The sequence below is a fragment of the Somniosus microcephalus genome, chromosome 9 (assembly GCF_052327205.1).
Source record: "Somniosus microcephalus isolate GS21.2 chromosome 9, FLI_Smic_1.0, whole genome shotgun sequence".
NCBI classification, from domain to species: domain Eukaryota; kingdom Metazoa; phylum Chordata; class Chondrichthyes; order Squaliformes; family Somniosidae; genus Somniosus; species Somniosus microcephalus.
The window spans coordinates 122,670,464-122,697,427 of record NC_140995.1 but is presented as its reverse complement, the minus strand read 5'-3'; the positions used below and the strand labels follow the sequence as shown (position 1 = coordinate 122,697,427).

The 26,964-nt window shown below is 44.8% G+C and overlaps 1 protein-coding gene across 1 annotated transcript in view; it reads right to left on the bottom strand.

Moving 5' to 3' along the window:
* LOC147112643 (adhesion G protein-coupled receptor F4-like) overlaps nt 1-26,964 on the bottom strand; it is a 158,378-nt gene that overhangs the window by 48,105 nt on the left and 83,309 nt on the right. The window contains exons 3-5 of the mRNA XM_085997110.1: nt 19,962-20,028; nt 12,314-12,475; nt 377-724 (exon numbers count right to left, since the gene is read on the bottom strand). Of these exons, the coding sequence (XP_085853236.1) occupies nt 377-724; nt 12,314-12,475; nt 19,962-20,028 (577 nt within the window). The remainder of the gene's footprint in view (nt 1-376; nt 725-12,313; nt 12,476-19,961; nt 20,029-26,964) is intronic.

Below are 26,964 nucleotides of genomic sequence, written 5' to 3'. Positions count from 1 at the left end.
TGGAGAGAGAAACAGAGTTAACGTTTCAGGTCGATGACCCTTCGTCAGAACTCACAACACCCTTTAAATACACCTTTATCGTGCTCTACCTGCACTTTTAAGGGGCATAACACAGAATCCTGCCCCCATTCTCTGCTCTGCTAGTGAGCCATGCAAAGTTAATGATTCTTGAAATGGTCGATATCTCAGTACTGATTGTCATAATGTAATTAATTTCAAAAAAAAATTCTGCAATTACACTACCAATTTAGATTTGTTCCACAGATCAGTATTGTTACTGTTAGTTCTTTAAAGTAATGTGAGCTAGATGACATTCAGTTCAGACCTACAAATGTACTTTCTTGTTAATGAAAGGGATAAACATTGTTCAATATACTTGGCTTAACTCCCGTTGACGCAGTTGTTGGTGTTGACGTAGTCTTTGATGCAGTTGTTGGTGTTGTTGTTGATGTAGTCTTTGGTGCAGTTGTTGTTGATGTAGTCGTTGGTGTTGTTGTTGTTGTTCTTGCTGGTGTAGTTGTGGCTGCAGTACTTTGTGTGGGGGTTGTCATTATAGGTTTGAGCTCACAGAATGTCCCTTCTGTTGGATAATCCTTGATGCAGTCACAGGTCTGGCCTTTTGTAATATTTGCACTGCAAGACTGGTACTTTGTACAAAATGTTGAGTTCCAAGTAAATTGATCATGACACATGCATTGAATTTCATTGTTCACAGATTGACAGACTATGGCGAAAAAAAGCAAAAGTAATTAGAACATTGCCAGTAATCTGTGGTTACCAAGTACACAGCAGAGATTTATTTTCCCCATCACTTAGTAATGGACCCATGACATATTTAACGAAGTTAACAAATCAAAGACCAATAGATGTTCTTGTGACCGTTTGTGAACTAAGTATAGAGAATTGTAAATTCTATCTAGCCATAAAATTACTTTGAAAATGGAAAAATAGTTACTAACAAAAAAATAATAACCTTGCTGAAGCCTAAGTATAACTTGTGATTTACCAAAGGGGGCAAAAATCAGTAATTACTTGATAAGTGATGTAATTTTTCAAAGCCAAATTCCAATTTAATCTTGAAATGAATTACTTAACTATTGCCCTCATTGTAGCGAGACTAACTAGCAAAAAGGTGTTGATTAATTCCTAAGCTTTTTCTACACATGATTCCTATATTTAATATAAATGTACAAGACGTCACTCCCACAACAGAGCCTCGCTCAATGGGAACACAGATCAGAGAATTAGGCTCAGAGGTCAGCATATCCAATTTATGATGCTCCCCATTTTCCAGTGAGCATTAAAACACTCCCTATTGCACCATATGAATTTTGCCATTTACCATTGCTCCGAGTGGGATTGTCAATTTGGTGGCAATTTGTGCCAAATTGGGAGCATTTTTTTGCTCTGGGCCTGATTGAGTTGAGACTGTCCAAACTCATTTTTAAATAAGATTTTATAATCAGCAGAGATTTTGGACAGGTTGGGTAATTGGGCAGATGCATGGCAAATGCAGTATAATGTGGATAAATGCGAAGTTACCCACTTCAGTGGCAAAAACAGGAAGACAGATTATTATCTGAATGGCAATAGCTTGGGAAAAGGGGAAGTGCAACGAGACCTGGGTGTTCTTGTGTACCAGTCGCTGAAGGTAAACATGCAGGTGCAGCAGGCGGTTAAGGCGGCAAATGGTATGTTGGCCTTCATAGCAAGAGGATTCGAGTACAGGAGCAAGGATGTCTTGCTGCAGTTGTACAAGGCCTTGGTGAGACCGCATTTTGAATATTGTGCCCCGTTTTGGTCGCCTTATCTGAGGAAGGATGTTCTTGCCATGGAGAGAGTGCAGCGAAGATTCACCAGACTGATACCTGGGATGGCAGGAATGATGTATGAGGAGAGATTGGGTCGATTGGGCTTATATTCGCTAGAGTTTAGAAGAATGAAAGGGGATCTCATTGAAACTTATGAAATTCTAGCAGGAGTAGACAGACTAGATGCAGGAAGGATGTTCCCGATGGCGGGGGAGTCCAGAACCAGGGGTCATAGTCTAAGGATAAGGGGTAAGCCATTTAGAACTGAGGAAGAATTTCTTCACCCAGAGAGTGGTGAACCTGTGGAATTCTCTACCACAGAAGGCAGTTGAGGCAAATTCATTAAATATATTCAAGAAGGAGTTAGATATATTTCTTAAGGCTAAAGGGATCAAGGGATATGGGGAGAAAGCAGGGACAGGGTACTGAATTTGGATGATCAGCCATGGGGCCGAATGGCCTACTCCTGCTCCTATCTTCTATGTTCCTATGTTCATTTCATCAGTCTGGGTTGGATTTGATCCCATGTGCCAGTGGTACTAGAACAGTTGCTAACTCAACACAGTGCCCAGTTCTGTTCTATAAAAATCTCTAGTCTTGCTTGAATTATGTTAATTCTGCTTGTATTCTCTAGATTTATTATACTGCATACATTCACATTATCCATGTTATTCATCTCAGAACCATAAAGGAACTGGACATCAGATATGCAGCCAGATAGGGTTTGGGGCCGAATCTGGCATTTATTATTTTACCACAAATAAAAAAAGTGAAATAGAACATAGCAAAATGCTCTGAAGTTATCATAAGGAAGACAAGAACATCTCAGAAATCTTGCAAAATTTTCACTATATACAAAGATCGCATGGATGAACTACAAAATTTGTTCATCCCTGTTTGGCATAAAAATAAAACAAAAAAGGTGACTCAACCATGACTAACAAGGGAAATTAGGGATAGCATAAGATCCAAGGAGAGGACACATAAATTGGCCAGAAAAAGCAGCAAACCTGAGGATTGGGAGCTGCTTAGGATTCAGCAAAGGAGGACAAAGGGATTAATTAAGAGGGGGGGAAATAGAATATGAGAGTAAGCTTGCAGGGAACATAAAAACTGACTGTAAAAGCTTCTATAGATATGTGAAGAGAAAAAGATTGGTGAAGTCAAGCGTAGGTCCCTTGCAGTCAGAATCAGGGGAAATTATAATGGGGAACAAAGAAATGGCAGACCAATTAAATACATACTTTGGTTCTGTCTTCACAAAGGAGGACATAAATAACCTCCCAGAGATGTCGGGGAACATAGGGTCTGATGAAAGGGAGGAACTGAAAGAAATCAGTATTTGTAGGGAAATGGTGTTAGGGAAATTGACGGGATTGAAGGCTGATGAATCCCCAGGGCCTGATAATCTACATCCTAGGGTACTTAGGGAAGTGGCCCTAGAAATAGTAGATGCATTGCTGGTCATCTTCCAAAATTCTATAGACTCTGGAACAGTTCCCATGGATTGGAGGGTAGCTAATGTAACCTCACTATTTAAAAAAGGAGAGAGAAAATGGGGAATTTTAGACTGGTAAGCCGGACATCGGTAGTGGAGAAAATGCTAGAGTCCATTATAAAAGATGTAATAGCAGAGCACTTGGAAAACAGTGACAGGATCGGACAAAGACAACATGGATTTACAAAAGGTAAATCATGCCTGACTAAGCTACTTGAATTTTTTGAGGATGTAACTGGTAGAATAGATAAGGGAGAACCAGTGGATGTGGTGTATTTGGACTTTCAGAAGGCTTTCGATAAGGTCCCGCATAAGAGATTGGCGTGCAAAGTTAAAGCACATGGGATTGGGGGTAAGGTACTGACTTGGATAGAGAACTGGGTGGCAGGCAGGAAGCAAAGAGCTGGAATAAACGGGTCTTTTTCGGAGTGGCAGGCAGTGACTAGTGGGGTACCACAGGGATCAGTGCTAGGACCCCAGCTATTCACAATATATATTAATGATCTAGACGAGGGAACTAGATGTAACATCTCCAAGTTTGCAGACGACACATAGCTGGGTGGGCGTGTGTGCTGTGAGGAGGATGCAGAGAAACTCCAGTATGATTTGGACAGGTTGGGTGATTGAGCAGATGCATGGCAGATGCAGTATAATGTGGATAAATGCGAGGTTATCCACTTTGGTGGCAAAAACAGGATGACAGATTATTATCTGAACAGCAATAGATTGGGAAAAGGGGAAGTGCAACAAGACCTGGATGTCCTTGTGCACCAGTCGCTGAAGGTAAGCATGCGGGTGCAGCAGGTGGTGAAGAAGGCAAATGGTATGTTGGCCTTCGTAGCGAGAGGATTCGAGTACAGGAGCAAGGATGTCTTGCTGCAGTTGTACAGGGCCTTGGTGAGACCACACCTTGAGTATTGTGTGCAGTTTTGGTCACCTTATCTGAGGAAGGATGTTCTTGCCATGGAGGAGTGTAGCGAAGATTCACCAGACTGATACCTGGGATGGCAGGAATGACGTATGAAGAGAGATTGGATCGATTAGGCTTATATTCGCTAGAGTTTAGAAGGATGAGAGGGGATCTCATTGAAACATAAAATTCTAACAGGACTAGACAGACTAGATGCAGGAAGGATGTTCCCAATGGTGGGGGAGTCCAGAACCAGAGGTCACAGTCTAAGGATAAGGGGTAAGCCATTTAGGACTGAGATGAGGAGGAATTTCTTCACCCAGAGAGTGGTGAACCTGTGGAATTCTCTACCACAGAATGCAGTTGAGGCCATTTCATTAAATATATTCAAGAAGGAGTTAGATATATTTCTTAAGGCTAAAGGGATCAAGGGATATGGGGAGAAAGCAGGGACAGGGTACTGAATTTGGATGATCAGCCATGATCACATTAAATGGCGGAACAGGCTCGAGGGGCTGAATGGCCTACTCCTGCTCCTATCTTCTATGTTTCTATGGGGGAAAAATTCAGTATTGCCCCGTTTGGGGCGCAATTATCGTCCGTGCGCAAAGTTTTGCGCCTGCCGCTAATTATCGCCTCCAACTGCAAACTTGGCTTTTATCGCCCCTGGAGTTGAATGCAGTGCTAAATCAGGTGCTACACACCTGTCTTAAGGCGCAAAGGCCGAGGAGCGAGGCGCTAACATAGAGCGCAGGCGCAGTGCAGGTGCTCTCAGTTAGCGATGGAACACAGACACACTGGCGCCGGCCAGTTCTTAAAGGGGAGGGTCGATCTTGCTCTCCAGCCACACCCTGCTCATTGGAGCCTTTAATCTCTGCCTGGCGACCTGTGGCTAAATCTTGCAGCCAAGGACTATGGAGGGGGCCAGGGAGCGAGCACAGAGCTTCAGTGAGCGGGCCTTGGAGGCTCTGGTTGGCGCGGTGGAGCACAGAATATCAATACTGTACTCAGAGAGTGGCAAGAGGCCTTTGCCACGCGAGTACAGAAGAGTGTGGAGGGAGGTGGCTCAGAGCGTCTCCTCCAGGAGCATGGTGCCCAGGACCCATATACAATGTAGAAAAAAGTTCAACAACCTCACTCGGGTCGTCAGGGTGAGTGGCTTTTTTTCAATACCTCTCCATCTCAACCTCACTCTATGGCCAGAGTGTCTTAAAACCCCAATGCCCAACACTCGTCCAACACCTATGGCCCTCTCATGAAACACACGCACATTCCTCACTTTGCATACATTAATGGCTATTCACCTATGGGAGGCACATCAGGCAAGACCATGGCTGCATACAGTAAGGGCTATTCACCTATGGGAGGCACATCAGGCTAGACCATGGCTGTATATTTACTCAGACGCCGTCCTTTTTCTTGCAGGCCAAGCCATCTCATAATAGGAGACAGCAGCAATGGACGGGTGGAGGGCATCCTCAGCTGCAACCCCTCAGCGATCTTGAGGCGCGTGTCCAGAGGATTGTGGCAAGCCGGGTGATCGGTCCCGTCACCACTGGAGACGCCGACCCCGTTCTGGACAGCAATAGTAAGGTCATTACCTTTTTGTCCTCTCTCCTTCCACCTGTCCCACAGTCCAAAGATGTGCGGGTTAGGTCGATTGGCTATGATAAATTGACCCTTAGTGTTAGGGGGATTAAATACGTGGGGTTACGGGAATAGGGTGGGATATGTGTTGGTGTAGGGGTTACGGGGATCGGGTGGGATATGTGTCGGTGCAGGCTCGATGGGCCGAAATGGCCTCTATCTGCACTGTGGGGTTTCTGTGATTCTGTGAACACCAGCCTTTGACACTTTCAATCCAACTTACTAAATCGCTGCACTCATTCCTCCTTTACTGCCACCCTGTCCTCACGCTAAAGCCACTCTTGTACCTCCCTTCTTTCAGATGGTGATTCACCAGCTGAGGAGACTGGCCCTCAAGCTGCCAGTGGGAGTGAAGCTGCAGGCGAGGAGGAAGAGGAAGCCGGAGCATCAGCGCCACCCTCTCCCGAAGAAGCCCATGCCCACACTGGGAACACGCCTTCCCTGGAGGGGAGCAGGGGGGAAGGGTCTGATGAGGGTGAAGCTCCAGGACCCAGCGGGCTGCAGCAACGCGATGTGGGTAGGGAAGCTCGGGGGCTTTCTCCCCGGAGGGAGAGTATGCCAGCAAGTCCTGCTGCACTGGACACAGAGGAGGAGCGTCTCATCACTGAAATGAACACCCAGGCGGTGGACATGCACACTGAGCTCATGGGTGCAGTGGGAAGGGTGCCCGAATGCCCTGAATCACTGGCAAGGAGTGTGGAGCACTTCGCTGTAGCACAGGCGGATGCCATGCAAATGTTTAGTGCTGCAATTCAGTCACTGGCTGCCATGGCCCCATCTCTGACTGCTCTCATGCAGACTCAGATTGAGGCCACGCGAGCACTGATTGCTGCCATCCTCGCTGGTTCGGACACATTTCCCCGGGGCTCTCACCATGCCGCAGCAGGCCAGCAATCTGTGCTCCAGCAGATTGCTCCAGATGCTGAAGTGCTGCCCCGTGGGAGTGCCAGTGTGTTGGTTGAGCAGGGAGTTGCTGTCCTCTCTCAAGATGACAGCATTCCTGCTGCCACCACTGTCATTTCTCCACTGCACTTGCCACCGCCTGTAGGACAGACTGCTGCCGCCCATGCAGAGTTGGTGCAGTCTGCAGCCGGGCCCTCCAGGCCCAGAGCTGGTCGAGGCCGTCCTTCAAGGGCATCTGCAGTCTCAGGTTCTGACCATCAGCAGCCTTCCACCAGCCTTGCTGCAGCCACTGGGGTCCCACTATAGAGGAGCAGTAGGGTGGGAAGGGGGGAAGTGCGCAAGGGAAGATTACCCTCGAAGGGTAAATTGTATGAGGTGTGACAAAATGTTGGTCATTTTGTTATTAAAGGCCGAAGTTCGTGGTCAAACTTTTGTTAAGTGTTTTGGACATTATCTCCAGGTTGAGAGAACCAGTTATGTTAATTACTGTTTTTTTGAGGAAATGACACACACAGAGTTTGTAAAATAAATAAGTTTTTGTATTCAAAATGTATATGTTTGGTCTTTGGGATCATTGCTGCCTTGGCCAGCTTAGGGGTTGTGGGTTGGTTTCATTCATGTTGTCCTCAAAGGCAGAAGTCATTTCCTCAGCAGGGGCATAGAAGCGGCTTGCTATCAGACGTTGATGGACGGCCCTTCCAGTTTCTACATTGTGGGCCTCCCTCCCGCCTTGGTGCTGCTGATGATCATCCGCCTCCTCTTCCTCCTCCTCTGGTGGTGCTCCAAGGCCTGATGGCATTGGCTGCGTCCTGAGGATTGCCAGGTTATGCAGCATGCAGCACACAACTACAAAGAGGGAGGCTCACTCAGGCGAGTGCTACAGGGCTCCTCTAGAATGGTCCAGACAGCGGAACCGTTGCTTGAGCACGTCGATTGTGTGCTCAACGATGTTCCTGGTAGCGAGATGGCTCTCGTTGTACTGCAGCTCAGCAGGGGTGTTGGGCGAACGGAGCGGTGTCATCAGCCAGGTGCACAGTGGATATCCCTTGTCCCTGAGAAGCCAACCGCCTGGGTGATGCGGTGCCTGGAAAAGTTCTGCCACAGTCGTCTGGCGCAGGATGAAGGCATCGTGGCTGCTGCCAGGATAGTGGGCATTGACAGCGAGTATCAGCTGTCTGTGGTCACAGACCAACTGCATGTTTAAGGAATGGAACCCCTTTCGATTGTGGAAATCCTCTGCATTCTCATGTGGAGCACGCAAAGCCACATGCGTGCAGTCAATGGCGCCCTGCACCATGGGGAAGCCCACTATCCTCGCAAAGCCCATAGCGCGTTCATGCTGCTTGGCCGGGGTCATGGGGAAAGAGATGTACTCTTGTCTCCTTTTATAGAGGGCATTTGTGACCTGACGGATGCAGCAATGGACCGCGAACTGGGAGATATTGGCGATGTCCCCAGTAGCTGATTGAAATGAGCCGGTGGCATAAAAGTTCAAAGCCACTGTGATCTTCACTGCCACCAACAGAGACGTCCTGGTCCTCAGTTGAGGCTGCAGATCTGGCTGCAGCAGGTGGCAGAGCTCAGTGACCACCTCCTTGCTGAAGCGCAGCCTTCGCAAACACTGCTCCTCAGACATATTAATGTAGGAGAATTGTTGGCGAAATACCCTGGGAGGGTAACGTCTCCTGTACAGAGGCCTATTGGCCCTCCTCCGTCTGGCCATGATTGCCACTCTCTCTCTACGTCTCTGTGGCCCCCGATTTTGCTGGCGCAGGACGATGGCCCCAATCAGTGCAGTCCCCATAGTCTCTTGGCAATCAAAGTTATGAAGGTCAAAAAACAAAGTACCTGCAAAGTTACGCTCAGTAGCCAAAACTACTTCACACAGCGTTGACTCAATGCTCTCTCTCCTCTCTCGCAGAATCTCTCTCTCTCTCAGAACAAGTGGTGCAAAAATGTCTACCACAGAAAAAGCCAGGAAGAGGCCCCCTTTAAATAGCTCCCCCCCAGCCCCACAGCGACTGGGAAGCGTTCCAGTCTACCTGTCGTTAATTGCGCCAGGCGGAAAGGATGGGGGCGCCACTCAATTTCCGTACCGGGGCGTGACAAGGGCATTGCACGTTTGAATGACATCAAGATCTGCGTGCGCAGGAGATCGGGCGGTATTGTTTAGCGCCGCCGCAAAATGTCCGGTCAATTTCACGAGGGGCGCAGATATCGCCGCGCCCGGGCACTAGTTGCATTGCGCCCCATTAGCGCCCTCTTAAGGCGCTATCGGGAGGCGCAAACCAACTGAATTTTTCCCCCTATGTTTCTAATATATCTAAGCTATGGTCAATATTGTGATATCTTTTTAAACTAATTGCCTGAAAGCATAACAACAGAAGTTAATTTTTTTTTAAATTCTGGGAATAGTTTTTCTATAAGTTTCAAGAGATTGTAAAGCGTGCTGGAGATTTGTATTTGGTTGGGACTGCAGCAGATAGGATTGGCACTCAATGTCGGTGGCAAAAACAGGAAGACAAATTATCTGAACGGCAATAGATTGAGAAAAGGGGAAGTGCAACGAGACCTGGGTGTCCTTGTGTACCAGTCGCTGAAGGTAAGCATGCAGGTGTAGCAGGTGGTTAAGAAGGCAAATGGTATGTTGGCCTTCATAGCGAGAGGATTCAAGTACAGGAGCAAGGTTGTCTTGCTGCAGTTGTACAGGGTCTTGGTGAGATCACACCTTGAGTATTGTGTTGCAGTTTTGGTCGCCTTATCTGAGGAAAGATGTTCTTGCCATGGAGGGAGTGCAGCGAAGATTCACCAGACTGATACCTGGGATGGCAGGAATGACGTATGAGGAGAGATTGGGTCAATTGGGCTTATACTCGCTGGAGGTTAGAAGAATGAGAGGGGATCTCATTGAAACATAAAATTCTAACAGGACTAGACAGACTAGATGCAGGAAGGATGTTCCCGATGGCGGGGGAGTCCAGAACCAGGGGTCACAGTCTAAGGATAAGGGGTAAGCCATTTAGGACTGAGATGAGCAGGAATTTCTTCACCCAGAGAATGGTGAACCTGTGGAATTCTCTACCACACAAGGCAGTTGAGGCCAATTCATTAAATATATTCAAAAAGGAGTTAGAGATATTTCTTAAGGCTAAAGGGATCAAGGAATATGGGGAGAAAGCAGGGACAGGGTACTGAAATTGGATGATCAGCCATGATCTCATTAAATGGCGGAACAAGCTCGAGGGGCCGAATGGCCTACTCCTGCTCCTATCTTCTATGTTTCTATGTCATTTTCCTTGCTAACAACTCCTGGCCACTCGATGGAGGAATATGGTTGATACTGAAGTTAACGGAAATGAAAATCGAGAGAGATGTATAATGGGCAGCTGAATCCATGGCCCTGAATTTGCGGTTGTAACGACAACAAAACTGTCAGCGTTCACCATTATTACTGTGTAAAACTGACAGCAACTTCTGGCCTTCGCACATGCATAGTTAAACGCAGAAGTCCGGAAGTTGCTGTCAATGATACCCTACTCCACCACAGGGTGCGCTGTTGCAGATGGAATACATTAGAAATCACTTGATTTGACGAGAACTTCAACTTTTTACGCTCTATTCTCGCTGTAAAAACCATTGAAAAAGTTAAGCCTTATTGAATGAGGTGTACCTGAGTTTTTAATGGCATACTAAGTCATAATTACTGCTGAACAATCTCTCTGGCCCTGAAAAACTAATTTTATATTGTGGAGTGTTATTCATTCCATTTCATGATAAAACTTCCATAGATTTTTAAAATAAATAAAAATGTATTTATTTTATTTTTTAAGTTTGTTTGTGATATTTTAGCTTCTACCTTAATCCTATGTGTATGTACCAAATACTATGTAATTTATTTTTCAGTTTTGTCCATTATGTTCCCTTCTTCCCTGAAGACAACTGACTCTCACTGTGGGAATGTACCGTAAGCACTGGCAGCCTGGTATTCATCGATGAAGCTCTTCTTCATCAGGAAGACCACACAGTAATTGTTGGCTGGCAATTTGATGTGGAGTATCACAGCAAGCCTGATTCTGTCCTCACAAAATGCCTATTCACTTTCCAACAGCAGTCATTGGTTAGAAATCAGAAGCAGTAGCCTTGGTTGATTTCTCCCCAAACCTCCTGTGATTAGCAAGCTCAGCACAGACTGGGATTGAACCTAGAGGGGGCAATTTTTGGCAGCACGTTCAGGTGGTCAAGGTGGGGTCTTGTGCTGAAATGCTGGTTTAGCCCGCATTTAGCGCAAGACGCCATCTTGGTAAAGGAGTTGACGCCTGCGCTAGGCACGGCTGCCCAGAGGCACGTTAAGGGGCTGATTGCCACTTAAAATGCCTGCTGTGGCTGCACGGCATTCTGGTAGCTAATGCTTGTCCTAACACCCTCTCCTAACAGCAACCAGCTGTTTGGGAGTAAACATGGTGTTGATGTCAATTTCAAGCGCGACTTAAAGGAATACTTACCTTTTCATGGTCATTTGCTACTGGAGCTATGAAGAGGACCTCAAACACATCGGGAGACTTTCTGGGAGACTTCATCAAGACTTCACCTACACTCTAGCAACATTTATTCCAGAAATTCTCCAAGGACTTCACCTAAAAAGCATAAGTGCTGAGCTGCTCCAACTTGTAGGAGTGACCAGGAGAAAGGCAGTGCTTGGTCATCGGCATCTTGTTTGGACTCCCCCTTTGGTCTGGACGAGGAATGAGAGGAGGACATGAGGCCAGGCAGAGCAGCAGCAGCTGCTGCAGGAGAGGGGGACAGGAGGGTGAGGGGGCCAAGCTGGTATCCTTCCCCACTGTGGTTAGAGGACATCCCTCCTCCTCTGGATCTCCTCCACCAGGACCTGGGGTGCCACGTCCGATGACCTGTGCACCCTCTCCCTCGGTCCCTGAGCCATCCTGCAATGTGTGCTATGTGCCAGCCAGAGCACTCCACACCTTCAGTGGAAGTGGGTGCGAGGAGCCCACATCTACTGCTCCAGGAAAATTGTGTCTAATCAGCACTTGAGTGCTAAACCTGCAGGTGTCTGTTTCAGCAGTTCAAGTTCAAATTATGGTAATCAGCAATTAGGACCAAAATTGTGCGCTAAATCCAGACTTTCAAACAGGCGTGTCTTATTAGCACAGCTCCCATTTAGAAATTGTTTTCACCCTTTGGCCAAAATAACCCCCAGAATCTCCCAATAAGATCACACCTGATGGTGGCTAAACCAAGTAAGGCAGCAGAAGAACTTGGTGAACCAACGCAGATAGCTACTGTGCAGTACAAAGCGCCTCCTTCTGTGCCATGATTTTTATGAACTGTACTAAAGAGAGAATTTTCAGCTGAAGCAGAATTTCAGGAAAATTAGAACTATCATGCAAAAAAGAACATTAAATATATTGGTTAACTTTCACCATATCACGGTTGTCCACAGGCCAATTTTGAGATGGTATAAAATGTGTTATCTTTGCAAATGCCATATTTTGCAGAAGATTTTTGATATATTCTATCCACACTCACCTGTTGTATGGGTGATATTAGTAACAGTGAAAGTGCCATTTATTGAATCAACAGGCAATTTAACGGGAGCTGTTAACCCATTCATCAAATGATTCATCAAGTCAGTGTAGTTATTTTCGTTTATGCTTAATTCAACATCCAGCTCATATTCCAGTTGTTTGACTGTAGCATTTAACAAACAAAAAGAAAATTAGCTCAAGGCAAAAATAATAAACAGTAACATTTAATAGCAAAACAGTCAAATCTGGTTAATAATTTGCCATCACCAAAAACAAAACATCAGTGGAAATGATTTTTTTTTTCATTTAAACTGGAATGCCTGTGGAAACAAATCCCAGTAACCTCCAAGAAGATTGGAAACAGGCTTATCTAGAGCTCATGTTTAAAAAGGGGGACAAAACAAATACAGGCAACTACAGACCCACTAGTCTTACTGCCATTCCATTTAAACTAATGGAATCGATTATCTGGAGTAAACATGAAGAATATCTATACAATACTAACCTAGTAAACAGCAATTAACACAGATTCAGATGAAGAAGATCCTAATCAATCACCTCAACTTCTTTCAGGAATTGACATCCCAGACTGTGGAACCTCTACAGCATGATGTAGCTGGACTTCCAAAAGACATTTGACAAAGTTCCACATTAAAGACTATGGGGGAAAAATTCAGTATCGCCCCGTTTGGGGCGCCATTATCGGCCGTGCGCAAAGTTTAGCGCCTGCCGCTAATTATCGCCTCCAACGACAAACTTGGTTTTTATCGCCCCTGGAGGTGATTGGAGTGCTAAATCAGACGCTTTACACCTGTCTTAAGGCGCAAAGGCCAAGGAGCGAGGCGCTACCTCAGAGCGCTGGTGAAGCTCATGTGATGTCAGTCAGCAATGGAACACAGACACACTGGCGCCGGCCAGTTCTTAAAGGGGAGTTCTGACGAAAGGTCATCGACCTGAAACATCAACTCTGTTTCTCTCTTCACAGATGCTGCATGACTTGCTGAGTTTCTCCAGCGTTTTCTGTTTTTATCTTAAAGGGGAGGGTTGATTTTGCTCTCCATCCACATCCTGCTCATTGCAGCCTTGAATCTCATCCTGGAGAGACCTGTACATCAAATCTGCTGTAAAGAACAATGGAGAGACCCAGGAAAAGAGCTCAGAGTGCAGCCCCACAGTCTCTTCTAAATCGATACAAAGAAGGGCAAATCAAAATGAACCTGCAAAGTGCTGCTCAGTACCCAAAACTCCTTCACACAGTGTTGAATCCCTCCAGAAGTCTCTCTCTCTCTCTCTCTCTCTCTGAATGTGTGGTGCAAAAATGTCACCAACAAAAAAAGGCAGGAAGCGGCCACTTTTAAATAGCGCTCCCCAGTCCCTTCCTGACTGCAAAACGCTCCCCTCAACCTGTCATTGCTAGCGGCAGGAGATAAGGCAGGGGGCACCATTCAATATCCGGTCCGGGGCGCTACCAGGGCGTTGCGTACTCGACTGATGTCACGATCTGCCGGCGCAGGAGATCATGGCGGTAGTGTTTAGCGCCGCTGCAAAATGTCTAGTTAATTTCGCGAGTGGCGCAAACATCGCTGCGCCCAGGCGCCAGTTGCTTTGCGTCCCATTAGCGCCCTCTTAAGGCGCTAACAGGAGGCACAAGCAACTGAATTTTCCCCCCTATGTAGCAGGGGTTCCCCTCCCCAACCCCACGATGGCCATCAGAGGGTTGGCGGAGGTGGGGGGAGGTAGTGATTAAATCGGTAAGTATGTGAAAGCTGACCCAAACCCACCGCAAACCCGCCTATGTCTAGTTTAACTGCAGCGGATTTGGGGGCATCTGAGTAACCCGCTCTGGAGAGGCAGCTCAGTGATTAGAATATGTTAATGATGTTCTGTTCCTCAGATTTCAGGTGCCATTTGAATTTAACGGCTATGTGCTGAGTTTCCCAGGGCTCGGGAAACCCGTCAGCTAAGGGCGGTAGAGGTAATGGATCCAGTAGGTAAGTGCTTTTTAAACCACTGCTTGTGGGCCAGGAGGTGCAGGAGTGCTTCCTCCGGCCCCTCAAGCAAACCTTCTTCTGCAATCTTCAGCCACAACCCGCGATCTCTCCCTCCCTCCTCACTGCCGCACACCGATCCCCCTCACCATGCCTCGATCTTCTCCAACTGCCAGAGGCCGTACCCAGCAGTCCTCAGCTGCCGGCCTCTACCATTGACTTTCCCGCCCAGCAGCCAGCCAGCCTCCAGACGGGAAGCAGAGTAAAAAAGTGCTAATGAGGTCCTGCCGTTAAATTCGGTAGGAGTTCTGTGTTCCCATCATTTCCGGGTTTTCCTCACCCCACAAACACGTTCCTCCGCTCCTTCTCCGCCTCCCCGTAAATATCGGGGCCTATTAGTTAAGCACAAACCATTGATGACCCAGGGTAAAGAAATTGCTGAAGGGTAGAAAACAACAAGTGCTCATTAAAGAAGTTATATTAGGATGAGGCGAGGGGGAGGTACTGAGCAGGATGCCCCAGGGCTTGGTTTTTGGGAAAGTGGTCAAATTTGCAAGTGATCCCAATCTAAAGTGTGGTGGCCAGAATTGGACGCAGCGCTCCAGTTGAGGCTGAACCAGTGTTTTATAATGTTTCATCATAACTTCCTTGCTTTTGTACTGTACTCTATGCCTCTAATTATGAAGCCCAGGATCCCGTATGCTTTTTTAACCGCTTTCTCAACCTGCCCTGTAACCTATAATGATTTGTGCACATATACCCCCGGTCTTTCTGTTTGTGCAGCCCCTTTAGATTTGTACCCTTTAGTTTATATTGCCTCTCCTCATTCTTCCTACTTCTAGTCAAGCTGTTCCTGTGCAGCTTTTTTTTTTTTTTATACTCGTTTTTATGGGATCTGGGCGTCGCTGGCAAAGCCAGCATTTATTGCCCATCCCTACAGCACTGGCATCTATCTGCCGATGTGGCAGATATGGAAAACTGCCCAGGTATATCCTGTCCGCCATAAAAAGGACAAATCCAATCCGGCCAATTACTGCCCCATCAGTCTACTCTCAGTCATCAGCAAAGTGATGGAAGGTGTCAATGACCATGCTATCAAGCGGCACTTACTCACCAATAACCTGCTCACTGATGCCCAGTTTGGGTTCCGCCAGGACCACTCGGCTCCCGACCTCATTACAGCCTTGATCCAAACATGAACAAAAGAGCTGAATTCCAGAGGTGAGGTGAGAGTGACTGCCCTTGACATCAAGGCAGCATTTGACCGAGTGTGGCATCAAGGAGCCCTAGTAAAACTGAAGTTAATGGGAATCAGGGGAAAACTCTCCAGTGGTTGGAGTCATACCCAGCGCAAAGGAAGATCGTTGTGGTTGTTGGATGTCAATCATCATAGCCCCAGGACATCACTGCAGGAGTTCCTCAGGGCAGTGTCCTAGGCCCAACCATCTTCAGCTGCTTCATCAATGACCTTCTCTCCATCATAAGGTCAGAAGTGGGGATGTTCACTGATGACTGTGTTCAGTGCCATTCGCAACTCCTCAGATAATGAAGCAGTCCATGCCTGCATTCAGCAAGACCTGGACGACAATCAGGCTTGGGCTGATAAATGGCAAGTAACATTCGCGCCACACAAGTGCCAGTCAATGACTATCTCCAAAAAGCGAGTGTCTAACCAGTGCCCCTTGACATTCAATGGCATTACCATCGTCAAATCCCCCACCATCAACATCCTGGAGATTGCCATTGACCAGAAACTTGACTGGACTAGCCACATAAATACGGTGGCTACAAGAGCAGGTCAGAGGTCTGTGGCAAGTGTCTCACCTCCTGACTCCCCAAAGCCTTTTCACCATCTGCAAGGCAGAAGTCAGGAGTGTGATGGAATACTCACCACTGGCCTGGATGAGTGCAGCTCCAAAAACACTCAAAAAGCTCGACACCATCCAGGACAAAGCAGCCCGTTTCATTGACACCCCATTCACTATTCACATTAACTCTTTCCAGTGGCGCACCATGACTACAGTGTGTACGATCTACAAGATGCACTGTAGCAACTTGGCAAGGCTTCTTCGACAGCACCTCTCAAACCCGTGACCTCTACCCACCTAGAAGGACAAAGGCAGCAGGTGCATGGGAACACCATCACCTCCAAGTTCCCCTCCAAGTCACACACCATCCTGACTTGGAAATATATCGCCGTTCCTTCATTGTCGCTGGGTCAAAATCCTGGAATTCCCTCTCTAACAGCACTGTGGGAGTACCTTCACCACACGGACTGCAGTGGTTCAAGGCGGCGGCTCACCACCACCTTCTCAAGGGCAATTAGAGATGGGCACTATATGCTGGCCTTGCCCACATCCCATGAACTAATAATTTTTTTTTAAATTTGCATTCCATCCAGTCCTGGTGTCTTACCTATTGAAGTACACCAGCCTTTCTAGTACCTACTCTTTATCTATTTTTATTCCATCCAGTATCTCAACTACATCCTCTTTCACTGTGACTTAGCAGCATCTTCTTCCTTGGTGAAGACAGATGCAAAGTACTCATTTAGTACCTCAGCTATGCCCTCTGTCTCCATGTGTAGGTGTCCTTTTTGGTCCCAAATCGGCCCCACCCCTCCTCTTACTACCCATTTATTATTTATATGCCAATAGAAGACTTTTGAATTCCCTTTTATGTTAGCTGCCAGTCTATTGTCATACTCTCTCTTCGCCCCGCTTATTTCCTTTTTCACTTCCCCTCTGAACTTTCTACATTTAGCCTGGTTCTCACTTGTATTCTCAACCTGACATTTGTCATATGCCCCCTTTTTCTGCTTCATTTTACTCTCTCTCGCTTTCGTCATCAAGGAAGCTCTGACTTTGGTCACCCTACCCTTCCTCCTCATGGGAATGTACCTAGACTGTACCCGAACCATCTCCTCTTCAAAGGCAGCCCATTGTTCGATTACAGTTTACCCAGGTCAGATCCATTGTCAACCCACTAAAATTGGCCTTCCTCCAAAAGTATTTTTGCTCTAGATTTCTCCATGTCATTTTCCATAGCTAACTGTTTCCTAAATGTTCCTCTACTGACATTTGCTCCACTTGACGCACTTCATTCCGCAGAACCAGATCCAGCAATGCCTCCTTCCTCTTTGAGCCAGAAACGTACTGATCAAGAAAGTTCTCCTGAACACACATCAGAAATTCTTCCCCCTCTCTGCCCTTTTCACTATTACTATCCCAGTCTATATTAGGATAGTTGAAGTCCCCCATTATGACTGCTCTATAGTTCTTTCACATCTCTGTAATTTTCCTGCAAATTTCACATTACACAGCGCTACAATCAATTGCACATCGAAAAAGGTAAACTTCTCACGACAGAGATTGCGGGATCTCTGTGGGCAGCTATCTTCGAGGCCAGCAGCGAGCATCTTTGCGTCGATGTTGGCCGCAAATTACGGGCCATCATGTCCAAAACCATACAATGCTTTAGTCAGACTGCACCTTGAGTACTGCATCCAGTTCTGGTCATTGGGACACAAGGGAGAAACTCAAGTACTAGAGGCAGAAGAGAGAAGAGTCACAAGGCTGATCTCTAGTGTCAAGGGCTGAGTTATGAGGGAAGACTTGGGCTATTCAGCCTGGAGAAGAGGCAGCTGAGAGACAAACTTATAGAGGCATGTAAGATAGTAACTGGAAAGAAAAGGTAAATCCAGAATATTGCATTACATTAAATAATGAAAGTACGACAAGGATACGCAGACTTAAATTAGTAAAAGGTAAATTTAGGACTGACATCAGGAAGTTCTTCTTCATATAAAGAATGATCAACAAATTGAATAGACTTCCAGACAGTGCAGTGGAGGCGACAACCGGAAGTAATAGTTAGATGTTAAAATGACAGGACCTCCCTGGGTGGATGAATTAAGATTAGCCAAATGGTCTTTCTCGCCAATTTAAATGTATTTCCTCTGATCCTGCTTTGCTGGCTTGTTTTGAAGTAATATTCAGAGTTGACTTTGTCTATTCCCTTTAATATTTTTAATACTTTAATGAGGTCCCCTTTCTAGACTGTACAGCTTAGACTGCTTTCTCTGACTCTAGCCTCTTGTGCAACCCCACTCCCATTGTTCTACTATTGTCAGCCATACCTTCAGCCAACTCAGCTTAGGCATTCCTTCCCTGAACATCTTCCCCTTACTATCTCTCTCTCTTCCATTACAACTCTCCTTAAAACCCACCTCACTGACCAAAGCTTTGGTCACCACTCTAAATTTCTTTTTGGCTCTTTTATGCCTCTATGAAATGCTTTGGGATGTTTTTCTATGTTAAAGGTGTTCTATAAATGCAAGTTGTTGCAGGGAAGTTAGCTGTAATATGCCAAACAGTTACTGACTGTACAACAAGCCAACTGCTGTGAAAACTGAAATAAAAACAGAAAATGCTGGAGATACTCAGCAAGTCAGGCAGCATCTGTGAAGAGAGAAACAGAGTTAACATTTCAGGTCGATGACCTTTCATCAGAACTGGAAAAAAGCAGGAAATGGAACAGATTTTTAAACAAGTGTAGGGGCTGGGAAAGGGGGGAGGGGGATGAAAGAACAGGGGATGAAAGCTGTGTAAACTGATTTTTCAAAATTCTATTACTATCAATAAATAAAGTAATAAATTAGTTTTGATTTGGTAGCCCTGATTACCAATGTCTTCCTGTGTCATTATATAAAATAACTTTAATACAAATTTTACTTCAGAATTTTGCATTGAGCCGTCCAAGATTAAAGAAAACCAGGTATTTAAAGCTCTGCTTTGTTGCATTCAATCAATAAGTTACTGGCATAACAATTGTACAGTGTTTTGAAAATTAAAATTCTGAAATTCCACAGACTCTTGTATGACAACAGTAGTGCAGTGGAGCAGGACTTCCACCTACTGCTTTGCCTAGCCATTGACCCCGTCCCAAATTATTGTAGTGGATGTCCTGTACCTATGGAGATACAACACAGGCGCCTAGCCTGATGAGGTGGCAGAAATAAGAGCAGCACCCTGTTACTATGGCACGGGAACCCGAGGCTCTGGCAGAAGATGCACCCACCCCACCCCTGGATAGATTATTGTCTTCACCTCCTGTGCAGTGATCTGGCAGAGTGAATCGTCCATCCTTTACAGAACTTGCCATCTTCACTCCATTGAAATCACTGGGATGAAAATCAGTCTGGTTTTATAAATGGCAGGCACTCTGCTCTGCCAGGTCACCACCTGGGTGTAGAAAATGAATGTCACCCCATGGAGTCTTCCCAACACTGTTGAGAATTGACCTATGACCTAAGGTTTAGCACAGTGACATTCATTCTAAGCAAGTGTGAACCAGTAATAAGTAACTAGTTCAACATTAGTCTAGCTTAAAGGATTTCAGTGAAAGGTTGACAATAAATGATTGTGATAGTCTTCCTGACACACTGAAATTCAGACTTTAGTTAACCCCAACCATGTACTGCTTTCCACTTACTTGACTAATAAAACTAGAATCATTTTATTATTTCAAAAGTCAATATGACAATTTTAAACAAATATCAGTCATTAGAGGCAAAGTTTAGGAAATCATTTCTGAATGTCACCTTCATCTTAAAGGAACCTGTAGGAATTCCTAGAGTAGTAATATGTCCTCATTTCTTACCATTTCTTTTCAGTCTGTTGAGATGGACTTGAATATTACTATCTTCTGTTATGGAATTATCTTCTGCCTAAATTATAATATATTGAGGTTATTGGATTATACAGCATTAAGTATAAAAATGTCTTGCAAGTTCACAGAATTCATTGTTTCTTTAGTAGCAATATCAAAGATACACTCCACATTAAGTTTAGTTCACACACCAAATTTCAGAACATTTGTACTATTAAATAATGGCAAGTATGATAAAATAAACTGAACACAAATTTGACTTCAAAACTTCAGACTGAAATAAGATGTTAACAATAAGACTTGCACAATTGGCTGGAGCCAAACACTTGTGCAGACATCGGGCCAGAAATTCAGGTCCCCACGGGTGAGTACACACTGGGCATACACTGCGCATGTGCTGGAAACCGGAACTTCCGTTCCCTTGAAGGAAGGGGTTCACAGGTCAAACGCGTGTGCCGGAGAGGCAGCGCGTACGCCTGGAACTTCCATTTTTTTTTTTTTTTTTTAAAACAGGTTTCTCCGGGAGGCTACGTTTCTAGCAGCTGCACGTTTAAAAAGCAGTCGCAAGGCTTGCTTTTAACAAGGTGAATTAAGTAAAATTTAAAAAAAAATTCTACAGGTTTATTATTTTTAAATACTTTAAAGAAAGGTAAGTTTATTTTTAGCCCTGTTAAAAACTGTAATTAATTTTTTCAAAAATTTAAATTATTGTTTAAAATTGTTATTTTAAGTAATTTATAGTTATTTTTAAAATGTGATTTAAAAAAAAAAATTATTTGAAGTTTTAGTTAGGTTTTGGGGCCGATTTCTATTCATAGATTTGACAGGTCTTCCTGTCAAATCTATGAATAGAGATTCCCTGCTACGATTGGCTCTCCATGGCCCACGTGATCCCAGGGGACGCTTCAAGCTAACTGCGCCCCTGGGATACACGAGCGCTGTGTGCCGGCAGCTGGAGGAGGCCCAGGATCAGAATTCCACGCGGGCCCACAACACAATGGCAGGCGCGCTATGTAAGTGCAGGTCTGGGGCTTGCACCCACGGGAAGCTTCCGACCCGAATTTCTGGGCCATCAATGATGTTTACTTTTTTTTCCAAATTTTCCACCTTCTTCTTCCACATCCAAAACCCTCTGCATCACCTGTCCACAATAGGGTGAACATTTGATAAGGTAATGGACATCTGCAAAGCTTTATCATAGAATCATAGAACGGTTACAGCACAGAAGGAGGCCATTTGGTCCGTCGAGCCCGTGCCAGCTCTCTGCAAGAGTGACTGTACTTCAAAAGTACTTCATTGACTGTAAAGCGCTTTGGGACATCCTGAGGTCGTGAAAGGTGTTATATAAATGCAAGTCTTTCTTTGTTTCTTTTACCAATCTCATCAATAAATTGACAAGCTTTTTGACTTGAACAACAATAACAACTTGCATTTATATTGCAGATTAGACAAACGTGTAGCAAAGGCAGAGTGGTTTTAATGGGGGATTTTACCTTTCATATAGATTGGGATAAGCAGACTAGCACCTGTCAGAAAGGTAGTGAATTTCTTGTGTGTCCCCGGGATAGTTTTCTACAACAATATGTCCTAGAGGCAATAAGGGGGCACGCCATATTAGATGTAGTAATGAGTGATGAGCTAGATTTAGTTTACAGCCTAACTGTGCATGAACATTTATCCAATAGCGATGATAACATGATCGAGTTCAATGTAGCATTTTAAAAGGAGAAACACGAAACAGCTACTAAGATTCTAGATTTGGGTAAGGCTGACTTCAAAGGGATTAGGCAGAGACTGTCCACAGTAAACTGGGCAAATTTGTTAATGTGTAAAACGACAGAAAATCAGTGGGAGATGTTCAGAAAAGAATGTAATGTGATACAGAAGCAGTTTATACCCCCGAGGGGCAAGAGCTCTACTTGCCATAAAAATACAGCCATGGACAACTAAAGAAGTAAAGGACGGCATAAAACAAAGAAAAAACATACAAAAATACAAAAAATAGCACAGATCCTGGCGAATGGGAAAGATACAAAGAACAGCAAAGGGTGACAAAACAGATAGTAAGAGCTACAAAAAGGGAGTATGAAAGAAAACTTGCAAAGGATATCAACATCAACACAATTTTTTTTTACAATTATATTAGGAAAAAGAGGGTAGACAGGAGCCCCTTAAAAACTGAAAGTGGTGATATTATCAATGATAATAAGGAAATGGCAGATATGTTGAGTAATTACTTTGTGTCAGTATTTACAGTACATGCCAGAAATGCCAAGGAAACTAAATCAGGGACATGCTCAATAAAATTAATGTAAGCAAAATAACAGCAATGAAGAAAATAATGGCACTAAAGAGTAACAAATCCCCAGGACCAGATGGTTTCCATCCCAGGGTTTTAAAGGAAGTAAGTGAGTACATTGTAGTAGGGGAGTGCAGCTTGGCACAGAGTGAACAACTGGGAGTTTGGTAAATGTGGGAGTGAATCTTAACGGTAATCTCTTTTTGATAAAATCTAGTCTTATGTGCTTGCAATTAGCATTTAACTTAAATTTACTGTTTTAAGTTTCTTCCAGGCTTGGGACAGGAGGGTGTGACTGCGAGTGAGGCAGGTACGGGGATCCAGGAGGTAGTATTGCAGGAGCCTCAGTCCCTGCACTTGTCCAATAGATTCAAGGTTCTTGCAACCCTTGTGGACAAGTGTGGGGACTGCGGGGAGGATGAGCAAACTGACCACGGCACCGTGGTACAGGAAGCCATTCAAGTGAGGGGGAGTAAAAAGGAAGGTGGTTGTAATAGGCGCCAGTATAGTTAGGGGGATAGGCACTGTTCTCTGCAGCCAGGAGCATGAGTCCCGAAGGCAATGTTGCCTACCCAATGCCAGGGTAAAGGACATCTCCTCTGTGCTACAGAAGAACTTGGAGTGGGAAGGGAAGGATCCAGTTGTCGTGGTCCACATAGGTACCAACGACATAGGTAGGACAAAAAAGAAAGAGGTTCTGCTGAGAGAGTGTGAGCAGCTAGGGACTAAATTAAAAAGCAGAACCACAAAGGTCATAATCTCTGGATTATTACCAGAGCCATGAGCAAATTGGCATATGGTCAATAGGATCAGGGAGATGAATGCGTGGCTCTAAGATTGAGAAGTGGGTTTCGATTCGTGGGGCACTGGCACCAGTACTGGGGAAAGAGAGAGCTGTTCCGTTGGGACAGACTACACCTGAATCATGCTGGGACCAGAGTTCTAGCGAATCGAATAACTAGGGAGGTAGATAGGGCTTTAAACTAAATAAGGGCAGTGGGGGGGGGAGGGTCCCGGTGGAGAGAAATCTAGAATGCTAAAGAGAAAAGACAAGGAAGCAGTGCAGGAAAGTGATTGGGGTAAGGATAACCAGATTGTGTCAGGAAGGGACAGAGCATACAAACAAAGGAGTGCACTAACAAATAGGGTCCGGGTAAGAAAAATCGTAATAAGACAAATAGGGCCATAGTACAAAAAAATGTTAAGATGTCTAAAAATGTTAAAGACAAATCTAAAGGCACTGTATCTGAATGCACGAAGCATTCATAATAAGGTAAACGAATTAACAACGCAAATAGATGTAAACGGATATGATATCATTGCGATTACAGAGACATGGCTGCAGGATGACCAAGGCTGGGAGCTGAATATCCAAGGATATTCGATATTTAGGAAGGACAAGCAAAAAGGAAAAGGAGGTGGGTGGCGTTGTTACTAAAGGATGAACTCAGAGCAATAGTGAGAATGGATATTGGCTCAGAAAATAAAGATGTAGAATCAGTCTGGGTGGAGCTAAGAAGCACCAAGGAGCAGAAAACATTGGTGAGAGTTGTCTATAGGCCTCCAAACAGTAGTAGTAATGTCGGGGATGGCATCAAACAGGAAATTAGAGATGCATGTAACAAGGGTACTACAGTAATCATGGGTGACATTAATCTACATATAGACTGGCCAAACCAAATTAGCAATAATACTGTGGAGGATGAATTCCTGGAGTGTGTACAAGATGGTTTTTTAGACCAGTACGTTGAGGAGCCAACTAGGGAACAGGCTATCTTAGATTGGGTATTGGGCAATGAGAAGGGGTTAATTAATAATCTTGTTGTGCGGGGTCCTTTAGGGAAGAGTGGCCATAACATGATAGAATTCTTCATTAAGATGGAAAGTGAAGAAGTCCAATCCGAAACTAGCGTCCTAAATCTAAACAAAGGAAACTACGAAGGTATGAGGAGGGAGTTGGCTATGATAGATTGGGGAGCTTCATTAAAAGGCATGATGGTGGATAAGCAATGGCTAACATTTAAGGAACGAATGCATGAATGCAACAGTTATATATTCCTTTCTGGCGCAAAAACACAAAAGGAAAAGCGGCCTAACCATGGCTAACAAAAGAAATTAAGGATAGTATTAGATCCAAAGAGGAGTCATATAAAGTTGCCAGAAAAAGTAGCAAGCCTAAGGATTGGGAGCAGTTTTGAGTTCAGCAAAAAAGGACCAAGAGATTGATTAAGAGGGGAAAATAGAGTATGAGAGTAAACTTGCAAGGAACATAAAAGCGGATTGTAAAAGCTTCTACAAGTATGTAAAAAGAAAAAGATTAGTGAAGACAAATGTAGGCCCCTTACAGTCAGAAATGGGAGAATCTATAATGGGGAACAAGGAAATGGCAGAGCCATTAAACAAATACTTTCGTTCTGTCTTCACGGAAGAGGACACAAATAACTTCCCAGAAATGCTAGGGAACCAAGGGTCTAGTGAGAAGGAGGAATTAAAGGAAATTAGTATTAGTAAAAAAAGTGATGGAGAAATTAATGGGACTGAAAGCTGATAAATCCCCGAGGCCTGATAATCTGCATCCCAGAGTACTAAAAGAGGTAGCCATGGAAATAGTGGATGCATTGGTTGTCATCTTCCAAAATTCTATAGATTATGGAACAGTTCCTGCAGATTGGAGAGTGGCAAATATAACCCCACTATTTAAAAAAGGAAGGAGAGAAAACAGGGAACTACAGACCAGTTAGCCTAACATTAGTAGTAGGGAAAATGCTAGAGTCTATTATAAAGGATGTGATAACAGGACACTTAGAAAATATCAACGGGATCAGGCAAAGTCAACATAAATTTATGAAAGGGAAATCGTGTTTGACAAACCAACTGGAGTTTTTTTGAGGATGTAACTGGCAAAATAAACAAGGGAGAACCAGTGGATGTGGTGTAAACAGGAAACTCTTTTTTATCCGGCACTGACGGGACCGGCGTGGTGCCGAATGATCAAATAGTCCGGATTACAGAGAGGTATACTTACCAAGGTACGAGAGCCCCGTACACGGCCACAGGTGCAGGAGCCCCGGTTACACGGCCACAGATCCAGGAACCCCGGTTACATGGCAACTAATATATAGGAAAACTTACCTGAACCTACTCCTGAATTTTGCCGGTTGAGAGAGATTTCTGGATATTGAGATGCCGGTTAAAAGAGAGTTTCCTGGTATTTGGATTTTCAAAAGGCCTTTGATAAAGTCCCACATAAGAGGTTAGTGTGCAAAATTAAAGCACATGGGATTGGGGGAAATATGCTGGCATGGATTGAAAATTGGTTAACAGACAGGAAACAGAGAGTAGAAATAAATGGGTCTTTTTCGGGGTGGCAGGCGGTGACTAGTGGGGTTACCGCAGGGATCAGTGCTTGGGCCCCAGCTATTCACAATATATATCAATGATTTGGATGAGGGAACCAAATGTAATATTTCCAAGTTTGTTGACGACACGAAACTAGGTGGGATTGTGAATTGTGAGGAGGATGCAAAGAGGCTTCAAGGTGATTTAGACAAGTTGAGTGAATGGGCAAATACATGGCAGATGCAGTATAACGTGGATAAATGTGAAGTTATCCACTTTGGTAGGAAAAACAGAAAGGCAGAGTATTATTTCAATGGTGATAGATTGGGAAATGTTGATGTGACCTGGGTGTCCTTATACATCAGTCACTGAAAGCAAACATTCAGGGGCAGCAAGCCGTTAGGAAGGCAAATGGTATGTTGGCCTTCATTGCAAGAGGATTTAAGTACAGGAGCAAGGATGTCCTAGTACAGTTATACAGGGCCTTGGCGAGACCACACCTGGAGTAGTGTGTGCAGTTTTGGTCTCCTTACCTAAGAAAGGATATACTTGCCATAGAGGGAGTGCAGCGAAGGTTCACCAGACTGATTCCTGGGATGGCAGGACTGTCGTATGAGGAGAGATTGGGTCGACTAGGCCTGTATTCACTCGAGTTTAGAAGAATGAGAAGGGATCTCATTGAAACGTATAAAATTCTGACAGGGCTAGACAGACTGGATGCAGGGAAGATGTTTCCCCTGGCTGGGGGGTCTACAACGAGGGGTAGTACATTTAGGACTGAGATGAGGAGAAATTTCTTCACTCAGATGGTGGTGAACCTGTGGAATTCTCTACCACAGACAGCTGTGGAGGCCAAGTCACTGAATATATTTAAGAAGGAGATAGATAGATTTCTAGACACAAAAGGCATCAAGGGGTATGGGGAGAGAGCAGGAATATGGTATTGTGAGAGAGGATCAGCCATGATCATATTGAATGGCGGAGCAGGCTCAAAGGGCCGAATGGCCTACTCCTGCTCCTATTTTTCTATGTTTCTATTGCAGATGCTGAACTATAATATTCCAAAGTTCTCTCGATTCAGGAACCATTCCTTTAGATTGGAAAATTGCACATGTCATTCCACTATTTAAAAATGGTGAGAGAGGGAAACCAGAGAATTATAGATCAGTTAGCCTAACATCTGCTGTCGGGAAATTGCTAGAGTCTACAATTAAGGATAGGATGACTGAACACCTCGAAAATTTTCAGTTGATCAGCGAGAACCAGCATGGATTTGTGAAAGGTAGGTCATGCCTGACAAACCTGATTGAATTTTTTGAAGAGGTGACTAAAGTGGTGGACAGGGGAATGTCTATG